The sequence below is a fragment of the Chanodichthys erythropterus genome, chromosome 3, assembly GCF_024489055.1.
Source record: "Chanodichthys erythropterus isolate Z2021 chromosome 3, ASM2448905v1, whole genome shotgun sequence".
Lineage (NCBI taxonomy): Eukaryota > Metazoa > Chordata > Actinopteri > Cypriniformes > Xenocyprididae > Chanodichthys > Chanodichthys erythropterus.
The window spans coordinates 1,876,850-1,895,975 of NC_090223.1; the positions used below are offsets into that span (position 1 = coordinate 1,876,850).

General features: G+C 38.1%; 1 protein-coding gene across 1 annotated transcript; it reads right to left on the reverse strand.

Annotated features, from left to right (window-relative positions):
- Positions 1 to 4,575: 4,575 nt before the first annotated feature.
- On the reverse strand, positions 4,576 to 15,565 carry LOC137015495 (uncharacterized). Its single transcript, XM_067380499.1, has 2 exons — positions 15,473 to 15,565; positions 4,576 to 6,271 (listed from the first exon to the last, which is right to left on the reverse strand). Exon 2 carries the CDS (start codon positions 6,264 to 6,266, stop codon positions 4,980 to 4,982), a length of 1,287 nt encoding a protein of 428 aa, XP_067236600.1. The 5' UTR covers positions 6,267 to 6,271; positions 15,473 to 15,565; the 3' UTR covers positions 4,576 to 4,979.
- Between the last annotated feature and the right edge of the window lie 3,561 nt (positions 15,566 to 19,126).

Genomic DNA, 19,126 nt, shown 5'->3' on the forward strand with positions numbered 1-19,126 from the left:
TTGATTTAATCTTCACACCAGATACGATGAATGCAGAGGAACGTGCAGCAGATGAATTTCTCAGAGTAGATATCAAGGCAGAGTTACTTGACTTGATCTTCACACCAGATTCAATGTAGGCAAGGAGACGTGGAGTAGACTTCACATAGAGACACTCACGGAGGACTGGAGAACACAGAGGATCTAGGAGACACACTGGAGACAGGTAAGCGGTCCGTAAGGTAAGCAGTCCATAAGGTAAGCATTCAGGTTAGTATGCATTAACGAGACCAGACAATGACTGAGTGATTGTGAGTGTCTTTTATGGTGCTGCTGATTGGGATGATGATGAGTGTCAGGTGCGTGTGATCAGTACTCTGGTGAGGGAGTGCGACGTGATTGGCTGGGTGCAGAGCCTGGCGTGTCTGTGACAACTGCTCACTTTATAAAGTAATGCACTACAATACAGCAGCAGGACAATTGAACACATTTTGGTTTAATTGTTTTGATTCTAATTTATGATTTTTTATTAGCTCTTTTTTTTCTTAAAAAGTGTTGCAATAAGACTGTCGCATTAATGCAAAAGACATTAATGCAAGCTGCACAAAGATTTGCTAGATTTTGCGTTATTCAATCTGTTCAGATTCAATTCTCCAATCCTGACCCATGGCTTGGGCAGCATTCATTAATTCAAAAATTTCAATCGAGGAAACTCTTTCCTGAAGTCCATTTCAAAAGAAGACTATTGCTTTGTCTTCTACTGTCATTGTTTGCAGGTCTAAAGCTGATCTAAAACCTTGTGAGTTGAACACTTTTGAATGTGATAGTGATACACAATAGTTTGTGCTCATGCCAGTCAGACAGAGAATAGCTTCACACCCTAAAAGCTCCATATTTCACAACTCTATGAAAATGTCTTCTGGACATATCCATGCACAAGAGACACAAGCATTACAGATTATGACGATGCAGAAGATCACTTTAGAGGCCTTTTGAAGAATTAGAGCCACTTTCTTTAGAGGATTGAGTAGACAAAACAATTCCTAGACCTAGACTAAATAACACCAAATACAGAACTGACAGCTTGCAAGGTAAAGTAATATTAAAATATTAGTAGTAAAAATATTTCTTCACCTTCACGAAGTTCTAACATTAAAGTAAATTTATATATATATATATATATATATATATATATATATATATATATATATATATATATATATATATAAAGATAAATTCATATAAAGCTTGTTTTTTATGTCTGTCCCTTAATTTGCACTGCATTCATTAATTTATTTTATTTTCAGAATCTGGTACAATTTATACCAAACAGCTGAAGAAAAGACCCAAAGTAGAGTTCACTGTTTCAAGTGTTCACATGGTGTAAAACAGAATGGGATGAAGAATTCAGGCCCCGTGTGGATCTTGTAACAGCTAATGTTGATCTCTTCAATGCCATAAATGTATTTAACACATATGATAGAGCAGCAGATGCACGTGTAAAAGGCACCTATGTTCAAAGTGGAACATATAAACATAAGGAATATAAAGACGAAGCAGGAGAGAGACTTTCCAGGGCTGGAGCCTTTGCAGAAGTTGCAGGAGTTGGATGAACTCAAGCTGAATACAGTATATTTGAGGCAGAAGCCAAAGGCCCCAATGTCTCAGCTGGTGTTGAATTCAGTGTGGCTCAGGATGAAGTCGGCAGTGCATCAGCTAAAGCTGGTCCAGTTAGTGTGAAAGTGGGACTTGGACTCAACATGGGTGTATCTATTGGTCTGACTGGGGTGGAGGCAAAATTCCTGGGATGTGGATTCTCAGCTGGTGTAAAAACCAGTGTATCTCTTCTGGGTTCAGAAGTGTCATGTTCAGTCATGTAGTTACCTTTGAAATTGTGAAGACAAAAACAGTATCCTGAATATATATAAACAGAATTAAACTAACACTTTAACAAAATGAAAACATAAAATTATTTTGTTTTTATTATGTTTTTTTTTTGTTATGATTATATAATTGTTGAGACTCTTGTTTTAATTTAAAAATAATAATAATAATAATATATATATTTTCTTAAGCAGGTATGTTTATTGCTTCTCACTTCAGTACTTTCATTTCCAGTGTATAACTGTTATTTTGTGTTCACAGATTTTTATTGGGACTTTGGAATTGTACAATAAACTGAAATGTAGTCACCACTAGGGCACCACTAGTTTTTTCTAGTCAACTAGTAGTCGTTCATTTAAGCTATTAGTCAACAAATCACATGTTTATATGAATAAATCATAATAATGAGCCTTTAATTGCCTAAATATAATCAGCGCTCAAACTCAAGCATAAAGCTTGCCACAGCACGCCGGTAAACATAATGATAATATGTGTGTCTTTAAAAAAAACAAAAAAAAAAAAAACAGAAGAAGACTAAACATTTTAATAATTTTATTGATGATGTTTTCTGTGTCAAGATCTACATTATTTAGCCTTAGATGTTTTCCAATTATATGGTCCCTGCAGCACAGGTTTTATCAGCTGGTGATTTTCAGAGCACATTTAAGAGTGCAAGTTGCAACTATTATTAACAATAATGGAAAGATGAGGAAGATCAGTATGACACAATATGCATTTCGATTCACAAGCTTGCAATTCAATTTGATAGGCTAGAAGTTATTTTTAATTTACTGTTTATCAGGTACAGTACATGACAAATTTTCTCAAGAAAAAAAAAAAAACTAATGCTGGTACTACATTAATATTGTAGGTTAAAATTGACTGATTTGTATACAAACTTACATTACACTTAAGGACATTTTTATCATAATAATGTTATAATAGGTCTACTAACTTTAAAATTATTTCTACTCCAAATATATATTTTTTTAAATATAAACATTTAAATAGAGGCTGTCTTGATTGATTTATTTAAACATGCTGTCAATAGAATTGGAGTGTTTTCTTTCAAACAATTTAATAAAGATTTAAAAGATAAGAAATGATATGAAGCAGAAAATTTTTGAACTTGGAAAAACTCTGGGGTCTATGAAGTTTTCATAAGGTGACATAAAAACACACACACACACACGCATGCTGTGGGCTCAAGTGTAGTGTATACCCATCTTGTAGAGATGACAAATGTTAGATTATGTGTTGAACATGGGTTCTGGGGAACAGAAGCATTGCTGTGTGTAAATGAAGACAGTTAGGAAATAAATGTCTAGCAATTAAGAAATCATAAAATGTACAATAAAAAATGTGTGTATTGCTAAAGCTATTAACACAAACAGGGAATGTATTGACCCAAGTAAAAAAGGTGACATAAATAACATAGCAATTGACCCATACAGGTAATATGTTAATGCAAGTAGAAGCCACATGTGCATAAATATAGGGATAATGTGTGTCGAAAGTGAAAATAAAAACAGGGGCTGTTAGTATGGAAGCCCGTTTCCGCCACTAAAAAAAAAAAAAAAAAAAAAAAACGCCAAAAAAAAAAAAAAAAAAGATGAATTGCGACTTTTTATCTCAGAATTCTGACTTTTTAACTCGCAATTGTGAGATATAAACACGCAATTGCGATTTAAAAAGTCAGAATTCTGAGATAAAAAGTCGCAATTCATCTTTTTTTTTTTTTTGTGGCGTTTTTTTTTTTTTTTTTTTTAGTGGCGGAAACGGGCTTCCATTTGTTAGAGCTCTTGAGTGTGTGTAGAAAAAGATCTGTCGATTTCCCTCGTCATGACAACTCATGACGAGTTGTATTCACGCTTGTTGTATTCCTCACCGGTAAGTCGCTTTCAATAAAAGCGTCTGACTGAATAAATGTAAAATGTATATGTTGATTATCATCTATAACGCACACACTCTCATGGATAGCAGTTTTTCTTTCATCATTAAAGTTTATTATTTCCACATGTTCTAAAGCTATATCAGTTTAAACTTCTATTGTAAAAACAACTATAAATAAAGCTGACTATTGCCGCTTGAGAAGATATGCTAAAATGGTTGCTGAATGTGAGGGGTGTACTCACTTTTGTGAGATAATGTAAATTCTTCAATGATTTATAAGTGATAAATAATGTATCTAATAAATAATAAACCATCCACTAATGATCTGTTTGATTTATTTCATGATTTACATTTTTTAAGATAGCTTACAACACATTTGTAAATCGTTAGCATACCACTTATTAATCATTTATAAATGTATAGTCATGTTTTGTAAATTATTTGTTCATCATTAACTAATAATTTATAAGTAAGTTAACTAAATTAATAAAACATTCATAGAATGTTAACATATCACTTATCATTCATGAAGGTATAGTCATGTTTTGTAAATTATTAGTTCATCATTAATTTATAAGTGACTTTTAACTGAATGTTATTATAAAGTGTTACCCAAAATAAATGTCAATGGATTGTGAATTATTTCTGTTTTCAAGGTTTAGTAACTTTAGTAAAATTTTCTGACACACATAATAATAATAAAAAAAGACCTCCATTCCAATGTAAATGGTAAATTAAGCATTTATTTTCAAAAGAAAGCGAAATAAAATAATAAAAAAAAATGTTAAAGGTTAATGTTGGTCAATCAAACAATGTGTGGTCGAAAGCTCTGTGCTCTCTCCACCTTCACACCTGATTCCAATCTGCCCTCTTCCTTATACAGAGTCACCTTACAAAATAAAAGTCATCTTTAAATTCATTTAAAAAAAAAAAAACATTTCAATCATAGTTTAAAATCAACGATTAATTCAATAACTTTCAAAATTAAATGGCTCAAACATTTTCTGTTGTGAAATCCTCCAGATTCCATTTTACTCTAGATTTTGTTATCTGTATCAGCCTTTAAAAAAAAAACATATCCATCTACCACTAGTTACAAATGAAATATGCATGAAGAAAAGTTGTGTAGCTAAAGACATTACTTATGAAAAAAAGCATGTTCTGCACAGTATTTGTGTCGTAAAGCAAGCGATAAAAGACAGTTACATCTGTACTTGGCTTTATTATGGCTTGGACATTTCCAATTCAAGGCTCTGATTCTGATTAGCCATAACCTCTACAAAAACCTGAGCTTGGTGCTTGAAGCTCTCCAGGAAAGCTCTGCGGATGTAACGGTCTGGAATTCCATCAGGCACGATGATCTGAGACACGGTGGTGCTTTCACCACGTATTCGTTTCTTGTTCACCTGGATCAGCAGGTTGTAGTAGAGCTGATTGTTGCGGATGATAGTGCCCAGCATGACGATTTGGAGATTATCGGAGTGGTGCAGGATTGAGCTGGTCTGATCCTCCAGGTACTCATTTTTCCACTGTCCGATTAATTTTTCCGCCTCGTTTCTCCATTGACCACCTTCAGTGATGTTACCAGGAGCTGGCTTAGCAGTAAAGGTGGTTATTTTCTTGTTACCTTTGTCATAACAGGTACGTATCAGTTTTCTGTCCTTCTGTGTGCCTGTCCCTTGTGTGGCTGTGTCCCACAAGTTAGAGTGAGTGCACTTATCTGATTTAATGTGTCCGCGGTAGTCATATTTTGAGTGATCTGAGGTCCAGCACCAGTTGTACCCGTAACCCTGTTTCCCACATGGACTGTCTTCATCACACTGTCTCTTCTTATGATCTGTGTTTTCAGATGGAGAGCAGTAATCCCATCCCTGCGCAGTATAGCACCAGTGGTAATCTTGAGCTGTTTGTTCACAGCAGTCATAACACAACACGCCATATTGGGATCCATAATGATTCTCGTTAGTCATCACCTCCCCACAGAGACCCCAGCTTCCCCCCTTCAGCCAGCACCATTTGTAGTTTTCACCGTGATATCCACATGGACTGTCTTCTTTACACGGTCTGTTCATGTAATCTGTGTTTTCAGATGGAGAGCAGAAATCCCATCCCTTGGCAGTATTGCACCAGTAGTAATCTTTATTTCTTTTGTCACAGTTGTCGTAACACACCAATCCATAAGTAGATCCATAATGGTTTAGTTCAGTCTTCACCGTCCCACAGTAGCCCCAAGAAGCAGATCTGCACACGCAGTAGTCTTCTTTATTGTTCTCACACACACTCGGATCTGTGCACGGTCTACCCTGGGAGTCCATGTTTTCCTGAGGTGAGCAGTTCATTGTCTGGTATTTCCCATCTTTATCAATAGTCTTGCACTTGTACACACCATCATCAAGCTTGCAGTCTTCTATACACTTTGTTCCAAGATGAGTAAAGTACGTTTTCCCGTCACTCAGCCACAATGAACAGACCAGGATGAGCAAAACGAGAGGAGTGTGTGGATGTGCCATTCTTTCTGTAAAGAGAAGAATAAAGTGAAGGGTAAGAGGCTTTGTGCTGTAATGTTTGACTTAATCGTCAGTGTTGGGAAGTGATGCATTACCAGTAACATGTTACCGTACTAGCCCAGTTGATAGGGCTGGGCGATAAAACGATAACAATACTTATCGTGATATAATTACTTAAAACAATAGCACGTTTGCTATGAAGTTTACGAGCCAAAAGCGGCACTACACAGCGTTACTCGTTTGAGACACAGGACAAGATCTTGAATGAGAAGGATGGAGGACAGAAGAAGCACACACCTCTGTCTCTTAGGTATTTAAGATGCACACAAAGACTTGAGAGGCTATACTGAATGGAGAAACCCAGGAGAAATGCTGGAGAAACTTGCTTGGAGAATTCATAAGAGAAACAGGGAAAGAGTCCTTAACGTGTAAACAGCCCAGACACTGGAGTGAGGTGAGGTGTGTGCTTATAAAGCCAGCTTGATGAGTGTCCTGATGAGGTGCAGGTGTGCATGATAAGTATTCAGGAAAGGTGATTGTAGGAACCGTGGACGAACCAGACAAATGAATCATTCAGATGATTTGATAAAATTTGCAGATGACTTATCAAACATATTTTAACTGCATACATTTTACATCATGTCCACAAATACTACCTGTAACCAGTTATGCTTTAGAACACCCAACATTTATGTAAATCTGTTAACTCTTGAATGACTGATTGAAAGTATGCCTTATTTGGAATGAATTTAATTCTCTTTCTCTCTTCTCAATCATGGCTTGAATGAAATCTGTGTAAAAGTGTATCATATTCCATTTAATAGAAATTATGTCTAAAACGGTACTCTCTGCCAAAGCAGAGACCGGAGGTAACACCTATGTATGATTGTGGCAGAGAAAAGCCACTTTTTGAAACAGGACGATATCTGATTGGCCAAAACTCCTCTCAGAGGTTTGACAAACACCTAAGTTTAAATAGTCATATCGCAAGACAAGGAGCAGAACTAGGAATGAACTGAAAAAAAAAAAGAATCGGTCAGCCGTGACCAGAGTAAAAAGAACAAAGAGTAACCATGGAGTAACAAGAAGGACAGACAAGCAGCTCATTCAAGCCATCCAACTTTCACTCACTTTTCTTTTCTTTTACTTAATTTTCTTTTCCGTTGAGTCTCATGTTCTAAGTTTTGCCGCAAAGCTCAACCAACGACTTTTGCTGCTTCAACTTTAACTCCAGGGACAAAGAGACTTCCTTTCATTTTTCCAGCAAGCTAAAACAAATGATTGGTTTTTACCTAACTACCATCCGGACCTGAAAAAAACAACTTGGAAAAACCTAAAAATTCACATTTAAAGTCGATTCAAGCAAGTACTTGTGCATTTAAATTAATGATTCATGGTTCGTTCAGGTCTTTGAAGTGCATATTTTGCTAGAAACCCTGTTCATTATATCACTCTCTCTCTTAAAACTCTCGCTCTCATTTCCTTTCTTTGACTGCAATGCGTATGAATGTGTGTGTTTGTGTTAGATTAGTTTGTGTTAGAATGTAGATTTTGGAAGAAAGTGTCTTGTATTATGTGCTTCTAAAATTTAATGTCTTAAACTGTCAATCTCAAAGTTACCACGCTCTAATCAGTGTTTTCATGATTGTTGGATATTCATATCCGCTACAAGATCTTAATACGGCTCGAGCAAATGAACGCTGGACGACTCGGTTGCTCGGTCGTAAACTAAACAACTCTTTATAATTCCCTATAAATTAATTATTTCACTTGAGCTAATTTTATGTAGTAGTGTGGATATGGTGGATCTGTGACAAGGACTGGAAAAGGTTATAGAACTGTCAGAGTGTGGACTCCACAAACCCACATTCAGACAGATTGTGTACAAACAGAGGAAATTCAAGACAATTGCTACCCTCCCCAGGAGTGGTCAACCAACAAAGGTCACTCCAAAAGCAAGACATGCAATAGTCTTCGATGCTCTGTGATTGTTGGGTGCAAGGGATAGATCAGGAGAACACTGAACAACCATGGGGTGCATGGCAGAGTTGCAAGGAGAAAGCTACTGCTCTCCAAAGAGTATGTGTATTATGGCTTAATTTCTGTGTTTTACCCAGTTTGCTAAAGATCATTTATACAAGCCAGAGGGTTATTGGACAAATGTTTTGTGGATGGATGAGACTGTCGTGCGACTGCAGAAGACCCAGAGGCAAAAGAGAATGTTCACAGTATTTATTGAGTCCCAAAACAAAACAGAACAAAAGCAGACTGCCAGGCGTAGATTAAGAGCGCGCTGCAGCTGGAGAACTAAGGAGAAGTACCAGTAAGCTTCCTGAACGAAGTCCCAGTTCAACTGTAGCACGGTGGTCCTACTGGAGTGTCTCAGATGGCTGATGGAAAACACCTAGGCCGGTTGATGGACGAAACCAGGCCTGCTGAAAGGAGTCTCTGACAGACGGACCACGAATGCAAGTACAGATGGGCTCTGGGACTGGGACTCTGACTCTAACTGCTAACACACACACACACACACACACACACAACGAGAGTTCCCAGGTGAAAAAAAAGTACACTTCTATAATATACTTAAAGTGCTCTATTTTCGTGCACTAATTTTGTACTTAATATACTAAAAATTCTTCTTTAGTATTTCTTAAGATAATCTTAGGAACATCTAAGTGTACTCATTTTGAGACAGCATGAAATATGAACTAAAATGTGCTTTTAATATACTATCTCTGTATAATAGAACAGTTCTTACCCCGGCCAGTCACTAGAGGGGAACAAAGTCACCCTCAGCGCCACCTAGGAGGCCATACTAATCTAGCGAAAGCCAAACATAGTCTGGGCCAGCCCTGTCTGATACACAGAATCTCCAAAGCACATTCTTCAGAGAAGAGGGCAGGTAAGAGCGACTGCAAATGAGCAGTAAGCAACTCAAACCCACGCGCAGAGATGGGCACCATGCGTACGCCAGAACCTGCGCACAAATAATTTTAGAAATCTCAATCAGCGGAAGATTGTGCAAATATAAATACTTAAAGGGATAGTTCACCCAAAAATGAAAATTTGATGTTTATCTGCTTACCCCCAGGGCATCCAAGATGTAGGTGATTTTGTTTCTTCAGCAGAACACAAATGATGATTTTTAACTCCAACCGTTGCCATCTGTCAGTCAAATAATGCTAGTGGATGGGAACTTCTACTATAAGAGTAAATAAAACTTGCATAGACAAGTCCAAATTAAACCCTGCGGCTCGTGACGACACATTGATGTCCTAAGACACGAAACGATCGGTTTGTGTGAGAAACCAAACAGTATTTATATCATTTTTTAACTCTAGTACACCGCTATGTCCAACCGCGTGCAGCACTCGTTAGTAAGGTCTGATCGCGCTCTGACAACGGCAGTGATGTCTCGCTCTCATTGAAGTATATGCGCGAGACATCACTGCCGCTGTCAGAGCGCGATCAGACCAAACGAATCGAGTGATGAATGCAGTTGGACATAGTGGTGTCACGGTTCGCAGATCCACTGTGTCATTCTGTTGTCTGTGTGTGGGTTGTGGGGTGTGTCACCTGATTGTTCTGTGTGGGCGTCGCCGCTGATTACTGATCAGCGGCAGCTGGTGGTTATTAGATCTTGCCTATTTAACGCCTTGTCTTTCGTCTCATGTTTGTCAGATCGTTGTTTTGGAGTCCTGGTGTTGTCTTGTGTTACCGTGTTTCTTGTTTCCTGGAGTTGGAGTTCTCGTTGCTGTTTCCTGTCTGTTCCCCTGGATACTCGTTCTGGATTTACCTTGTTCATCTCATCTCACGGATTCTCACCACGGAGCACCACTCACCACGGACACCAGCGCCCATCCAGTCCCTGTGTTACCATCTCTCCTGCTGTCTGTGTTGTGACTGTACTGTGTGTTTATATCTGACTACCTGGCGTGAAGCACTATTAAAGTGAATAACTTGCTATTGCATCCAGTCTTCTTTTCACGTGACAAGTGGTGTATTAGAGGTAAAAAATGATATAAATACTGTTCGGTTTCTCGCACAAACCGATCGTTTCGTGTCTTAGGACATCAATGTGTCGTCACGAGCCGCAGGGTTTAATTTGGACTTGTCTATGCAAGTTTTATTTACTCTTATAGTAGAAGTTCTCATCCACTCGCATTATTTGACTGACAGATGGCAACGGTTGGAGTTAAAAATCATCATTTGTGTTCTACTGAAGAAACAAAGTCACTTACATCTTGGATGCGCTGGGGGTAAGCAGATAAACATCAAATTTTCATTTTTGGGTGAACTATCCCTATAAGATAAAGGTTTTAGAATAGAGCTGATTCATTCATTTCCACTGGCCAAATGGTATTTTAATAGTTTTAAACAATTCAAATCAAATTTATGCAGTTTTGCTGATAAGGTGAACATATCTTTTAGGAAGTTTATAGGCTATTTTTAGTGGAAACAGACAGGCCTACTTATTTACTGCAGTGTAATTGTCTGTCTCGGCGCGTCACTGACAAAGTATTTTAAAAAGAATACATGCAAATCTTACCATTTTCCTCATATTATATCCTTCAAATGGTAATTGTTTGAAGATCCTTCACACGACATCAACACCACCTGCAGCTGCGGTTATACAGTAAGATATCATTGGACCTATTCAAACTGGACAACGGACCGTTCGACCACCGAATCCAGCAGTGTCTTCCATAATATCAAAGTTAAGTGTGCATCACTGATCATCGTTCTCGCTAAAATATTTTGTCATAACATCTGCAGTGTAGTTTAAAGAGGAATTATTGTGCTTCTAGCGCTCCTCGCTGTCATTAAAACAGCGTGTCACTGGAAAAGTGATCGAAAGTAGCACATCTACTATCTCAATTCATATCACTTTTGTTTAACTTCTATGTAATGTAATTTCAGTGCTTATCGGCAATAGTGAAAGTGTAATATTAATGTTATATAAATGTTATCAACTGAAAACTTGTTTCCACGCCAGTTTAAATAGTTCTTTTATTTATTTAAACTGTTATTGTGTACATGAACTGTATTTATGATTATGACTCATAATGAGGATTTAAAGTGGTTTTCCTTCATCTGCCGTCAGTCCCTCAGTTCACCATTGGTGTCGCCAAACTGTTCTGTCTCCAAAATGTTCATGGGTCAGAGTTTGCGTGGAAGTGCGCAAATTTTCCCGTCAAGTTTGTTTTAAGAAATCACAACTTATGCGTCACAATGTGGCGTACGCACGTTTCCAGCCCCGTTTTGTGCATACTCAGGCTTTATAAATGAGGCCCCAGCTTAGGGAGCTAAGCACAATTACACCAAAGGGAAGTACGAAGCTCAACCTACAGACAGACCATACTGTAGGCACATAGTCATGGTCATAACTAAAGTTCTTACAAATTAACTAAATATCACACAGAAACTCAACTCATATTCCAGGATGGCCCATAAGGCCACTCATCTGGAAACATAGCATGCTGGGCGCATGACCAACCATGTTATTAAGTAGCTGTGAGTGCCCACAAAACAGTCCATCCAACACAATCCAATGATCAGTGTACTCGGTAAAGAACCTTTTTACTCTTTAAGCAAGAGGTGAAGCATGACAAAAATTCTAAAAAGTGGGTCCTAGCAGCAATGCGTAACTTATCTTCTCAAAGATAAGGGCTTACCACCTGGGAAAAACAGCACCAGGAAGGCTAATAACAGCCTATAACCTTAGCTGTTAACCTCAGCCATACTGTAGCACCTACATTTTCACATTGAAGGGGAAATGGGCATATGGCCAGCAACTCCCTCAGGAGGAGGCCAGAACTAGGAATTATACAACCTCACAGGGATAGTAATAATAAGGGTGATGTAACAAACAAACACCTAAACCTAGCTCTAGCCTAGCCGCTAGCTAAGGCCTACTGGGACAAGTAAAGCTTGGGCTTCATTTTGAATCCTTCAAATATGAGGAGAAAATGAAGCACTGCAAGCAAACAGTGTCAGGCGGCCGATAAAGCTGTCCTGCACACAAATAACTGAAGTGACGAGTGCTAACTCAAACCAAACTAAAGTATTAGCTGAGAAGCTACTCAGGAAAGCTATACAGGAAAAACAAGGTCTACACTTTTTATAAACAGCTCGTAGAACGAAGATTTTCCCTCATTATTTTAATGCATGAAGAAGGATGAAATCAAAAGTTCTTTTAAGCCTAAAAGCACTTTCACTATCAAGCCAGAAGGCGGCCTTTAGAGAAAGATTATCAAAGGCCCAGCCATCAGCCTAATGGACCCTTCGCTAAGCCCCGCCCTCCTTAGTTACTGTTGCTACGCCTGTCCAGCTTTCGAGCCTGGCAAGTCATTTTCAGTGTGTATGCACCGGTGTCAGACATTTTCAAGGAGATAATTAGTCATTTTTGGCGAACAGGTGAAATATCTGAGAGAGCAAGACAAAAGGGACTGCAGTATGCATTCAAGGGATATATCCACGACATAATATGCAACCGATTAGAAAATAATTGATCAAAATTGAAACTAAAGCTCCCAGCGCGAGCAGCAGCTGCCTCATACGCTGACTATTCAAATGGGAAACACACAGTTTATTGAGGAAAAGCTTTGTTCATCCACAGCTGTCACGAACGCCAGCGATGCTCCCTCGATCGGCCACCGGAGGTCTCACTCTCCCGAGTACTAACTGGACTACAAATCCCAAGCGCCCACATACCTGGCCTGATTACGACGCACCTGTTTCACGTCAGCCAGCTATTTAGGCCCCACACACGCACCTCGCGAAGTATTGTTTGCCCCGCAACAATTTCTGAGCGTTTATTACTTGTTTTCTGTCTGCCTGTGTATCGACCTTGTTTTGGATTACCGACCTTCCGAGTGTTTTACCGCCTGCCTGTTACCCTCTTTGCCTGGACTGCGTTTCTGATTCTTTGCTGCTAGCCCCGATCTCTTGCCTGGTTATGACCATGATTATTGGACTGTCTCTGACACTGTTGTTTGCTCTGGTGATTCGACCCACGCCTGCCTGTACTGTATTCCTGTTGTTTGCCAATAAACCGCTTATGGATCCCAATCAGCCTGAGTCTGCGTCACAACAGCAGGTTAAGTGAAATTTGTGAAAATAACCTAATAATTATAAATCAAACAGCTTATACATAAGTCTTGTGGAATAAACACAAGACGTTAGCCTGACCACTTTGCAATGATAACATTCTCCCACTTATAATTTTAGCACGCCAGGCCAACGTTACTCCGTCTTGCCTTTAATAATTTTATTTCACCTTCAGTTATATGCATTATGAACAAAGAACCGTCATTATTTCCAAGCAACGATGTGCTGAGTTAGCTAGCTAGCTAACCTAACGTTACCCGGACTTACTGCATATGCATACATCAATATTACATCATTGTCGGTCGTCATGATAAATAACACACAATTACTGTACTTGCATTATTGTTAAGGGTAGGTTTAGGGTTGGGGAAAGTGTAGATGTTAATAAAGCCATAAACCACGTTAATATCACGCTGGAAGCACAATCTGATAGGTAACGTTAGCATTTTTCAGATTTTGCTAACGTTACCCACTGTTTCAATGGGAGGTAATAAAATCTGACAGAGCAGCACAAATTGTCAGAACACCGGCACTTCTCCCCTTGGGTTTTAAGTTTCGAGAAGGGAAAAAAATTCCACCACCCCGTCTAAGCTCGGGTATCAGATTAACACAATCCATAAGCACAACGCTTCGGCATGTTCCCTCGCTCGAAAGCTTGACCGACCTCCCGCGCCTAGTAACGGTTGCTAAACCACGATTGGCCTGTGGCAGTTTTCGGGCGTGGCTTGTAAAAGAAGCACCTGAGCAAGTAGAAAGAAACTCAAACTCAGAAGGCGGAGGAAGAAGGGGCGAGGGCAAATGCAAAGTTGCCCCCGCAATGAGAGGGAATTGACCACAGATGATATTGGTGTATGTGATCAATCACCTCCTCAAACCTGCTTCTTCCTCCTCGAGTCCAGCCATCTCTGCGCATGCTCTGAAAAGAGGAGGTGCCTGAGCGGCCATACTGGACCACTGGCCCTGTCTCAGAGCCTCAGCTTGAAAAGGGCCAGCCTCATGATAAACTACATGCTCAGCAAAACTATACAGGAAAACAAGGTCTTATTTTAAAAACATAAAATAGACCCATCTCATATTCCTGCGGCTAAAAGACCGAAGATCCCAATACTCTTTTTTACATAAAAAAGGATAGAATCTAGGGTTCTTTAAAGCATAAAAGATCCTCTCACTATCAAACCGAAAAAAGCAGGCCGACAAAAATAATTACTATGGGCCCAGCCATCAGTCTGACCATAAGAAGTATCTGAGCATGATATAAAATACATATACACATGCATATAAATGCATACATCCTATATATGTATATATTCACATGCACATTCGTTTCTTTCTCCTCCCGTCTGTCTGGCTCAGATCCAAATCTGAACGGCCAGGGGGTTTTCCATGCCCTCCCGATCTCAAACGCGGAGATCAGGAGAGAATGGAAAGTCTAAGGGAGCTGCAACATTCATGGACAAGAAAGATGGCGGTCTGCGCCCCTGTATTGACTATCATGGACTCAACGAAATTACTGTCAACTGCAATCGACCCCTGCCCGTGTACACAATGAATTATCTTTCAGTAAAGCTGCAAATGGATCCTAACTCTGTTGAGTCATCATTACAATTAGGTTACTTGAACTTTGGCAATGAAAACTATTGAACTGTAAGTTTTAATGACTAAATTTGTCAAGTTGAAAATATGTAATATTCTAAGTATTATTACAATAAAAAAATTTAATTATACGGTTTTGCCCAAAAATAATCACTTTCTGGGCTCATCTGCACACATGATCGATGAGGTGTATCGTGCAACATTAGCTACTGTCTAATGCATTAAAACATGTTAAGCACTTCTGCATTGAGCATTTTAGAATCATTAATGTGCAAAAAAAAAACAAACAAACAAAAAAAAAAAAAAACATAAAACATAGGCTACATTCTGAATAACCAAGACAAAAAAAATAAAAAAAATAAAATAAAAATAAATCTAAGCTTTGTTCTGGGAATTTTCCAACATAACTAATATTCCCAGAACATCCCTTGAATCAAAAATGATTAAATGGGTTTTAAAAGGCTAAAAGTGATATTAAATGTAAATGTAAAAAAAAGTCAAACCTGAGTAAATCTGTGCTCCGAACAGCAAACTGAGTGTTTCTGCTGGATAGTATATCAGAGATGTGTCTTGTTTTCTTGAACTCTTTTGATGTATTCTTCTTCCACTACATTGTGGGCTTAAATAAGTGTACTCATGTTACGTAAGATGCCTGTCAGCCAATCAGAAAGGATCTGCATATTACTGAGCTGTCTGATCTCTCTAAATTACATGACTCTCAGAAAAAACACCACAGAAGTAATTGCCACATTTTTCCAAGGCCATGCATTTCATCTTTCAGTTGTCTGTTTTAATTAATCATTATCTAATGATTTGCAAAGGTATCATTTTGTAATGATTTTACTTGTTGAGGCATATGACTATTAACTAATTGTTAATATAAAATATAATATAATAACATTATATGCCGGTGGCATAAATGTGGCTTGAACCAATTGCAAACATGACATGCAGTTTTTAACGCCTCCAGGAGATTTTGATAACATGATTTTTAAACTTTTGTGGTCTTCTTAGTTGACTGTGGCATTGACACTTACAACATCAATATGCAAAGGTATTTCTATAAAACAGCTCCACTTCCTGTTTGGTTCATGCCCTTGCTAGTAATTTCATTTGAGGGTTTTCATGAGGACAGTCTTGAAACTTTAGTAAAATGATAAATGGAAAGTGAATCCGATTAAAACTGCACAAAGGTTGAAGAGAAGAAGTGCAAATGATCAGATTTCAGATTCATCTGTGGTTCCATAAAGTAAATGTTCACATGAATGTCAGCCACTGAAATAATGCTGATGCATAAAGTTCATCTAAATTGTATTTCTCATCTGATGAAGCTACTCTAAGGCTTTTGGTTTAAAGTAGGACAAACTGAGGTCTCTGAAGAAGGTACAAAAGCTGTCAATGAAGCAGCCGACCATTTACACACTAATATGTACCTTCAACTCTCTAAAATTTGTTGGGTTATTATTTTTTTTTAGCCATGTTCTGACTTCTTCTAGCACTCTTGCTCTTCTTCACTGTAGTCTTCGTCTATCTCATCTCTGCTGGTGATTTCAACACATTTCACCCCGTGTATCCTCTCGATAAGCTGTTGTTGGTGACAAAACATTAAATTCAGGAAGCTAACTTTCACAACTTTTGCTCATCTCATGCTGAGTCAAGTCAAACACATTTGTTTCTACATTAACACAATTTCAAGTGTTGCAGGTACTTCCCAAGCAGCATTCAAACATCTTTATATGGCTTTAACTTAAAAGCAAGCAAATAACATTTTGCAACAGTTAAATAGCAATATTAATATCAAAAACACTCATCAGCCGGAGAAAAATTGTTCTGAAAGTGATTCTGACAACATCGTTTCTTTGTGTCTTTATCATTATAGTTGTGGTGTGAACTCTGCTGTACTTTAACAGAATAATTTTTAAAACTATATTGTAAGGCTGGTACAAAGATGGCTGAACCTGGAGAGCGCCATTTTCTGAAGGAACAAAGGTTCCTCACGAGAATTAACATTTGAACACTTTCTCAGGGAGTTCACCTCCACGTCTGAGACAACACACCCCACTGGTGAGGACAGAAGAGTCACACCTCACTAATGACTGTAAACATCTGTTTCCTTGCTCACTCTCCCCCTCTCTTTCCCCCTCCTCACTTCCTAACCTCAAGACACTCCAAAACTCACCTGAACACCACTATCTAAATCAAGATGTACAAAAGTGTAATAATTCATGTTTGGTATCATTTAAAAGGTCTCAGTGCGTCTGGTGAAAAGGTCTTATTCCGTTAATCATAGGAGACTCCCCCCAACTCCCCCCAGGTCCCTCACACACAAATACCTCCTGTATGTAAATGAATTGCATCTTCCCACAGAAATCAAAGAAGAATTCTCACCATTACCCTACATCCCTCAAAGAGAAGTCTCCAAACGATTATAATAATAAAAACACCATTTGGTAAATTCATAAGATATCTGGATATTTAAAGGATAGTGGCAAAAGGTTCTGGGATTCTGTAAACAGATATCCCTCACATCTGCTGTGTGTAGTTCTCATTGCAAGGTAAATCCTTTTAAGGTCTTTATTGGTATTATTGAATGTTTGCTTATTACTATTTGAGTTTGATTTGAATTTGTATTATCCCAATTTCTTGGATAATAAATTGTTATGATTGATTTATTCTGCCTTACTCTGAAATTATTTTCTCTAGTAGATTAAGTGAAGGTTATGTTACCGCAAATCTGGGTCAGGTTAGTAACGGACTAAAGTCCAGTCTGAGTGGAGCATTGGGCACACCAACTGAGATTTTAGAGCTCTGACTAACATTTGGTATTGGTTCAAGTGTACTTAGATTGTAAAGGCCAAAAAGAGAATTTCCATTTAGGACAACATTAAGTTGAACGACCAACCTAAATAGGGTGGGCCTTACCTCTGTTTATTGTAATGTTATTCTAGCTAAGTGTACGTGGGAAACCCTCGCATGGCTACACCAAAACTACTATCAGAGAAAGTAATATTGGTCGGCTTATACCTGTAGTAGTGGCCGTGACCTCTGACTAGAATTAATATTGCTTTAATTCAAGTGTACAAGTCTATGGGGACTAAAACAAATACTTTTAGAGAAAGCAAGCATGAAAGCGGCACTCTACTAGTATAGTCAATTACCTCTGTCTAATAACAGAAACTGACCAGTTTGTGACCGTGAGGTCCGTATTTCGGCCGATACGAGACACTCAATGCGACATAAATTCCTAATGAACAAGTAAAATATAAAGTAAAGAGTTAAAGAGAATAATCAAACATTTATACAACTCATGAGTAATGGTACGTCAGTAAAACCTTTTATCTTTGGAGTCAGATAAATAGAAAAGAGATAATTCTGGTGAGGAAATGTATTTAATTTAATCTTGTATTGTTGCGCAAAAAGGAAGACAGTAACACGCAGGAAACCTTCTACCGCGCCATTGGCTACCGTCCTTGGACTAGTGGGCGGACCTTACAATATCTTTATTGTTATCTTTATAGTTATAGTTCATAGTGTGAACGGGCCTTAATACTGTTATTTCTCACAATATGACATGGATAAAACCTCGATAATATAAAAACAAACACTAATGACACTCATCTTCATCAACCACTACAGCAGCATAATATATCCATATGAATCTAAATATAGTTTGATTTTCTAATGACTACATTCGCTGTGATAAAGTAATTTGATCATTAACATGTTACAGTTTTTATATGTGCAGAAACTGACAATAATTATAAAACTTTAAAAAAAAATGAAAAGCACCAAAGCTTTCATGTTTCCAGTGTCAAACTGTATTCATATCTATATTATTAAGAATAGATTTTAAAAGTCTCACATGGTTCATTATAGGCTCAATACAAAATGTTCTCCAACCAATACGACCATATAGGTCATTTGTCACTTCCCTGAAATACGACTCATAGGAGCGTTTACTAAAGTGGCGCCCCTTTCGACAACAGTACACTTTCATATTAATGCATTGTTCCCTTTTATCTGCGTCATATTTTGGGTTTCGCGTAGCTCAATTGGTAGAGCATTGCAATAACAATATGCAATCATGTGATCGTGGGTTCAATCCCAGGGAACACATGTGCTCATAAAGTGTGTATGCAGTGCACTATAAATCACTA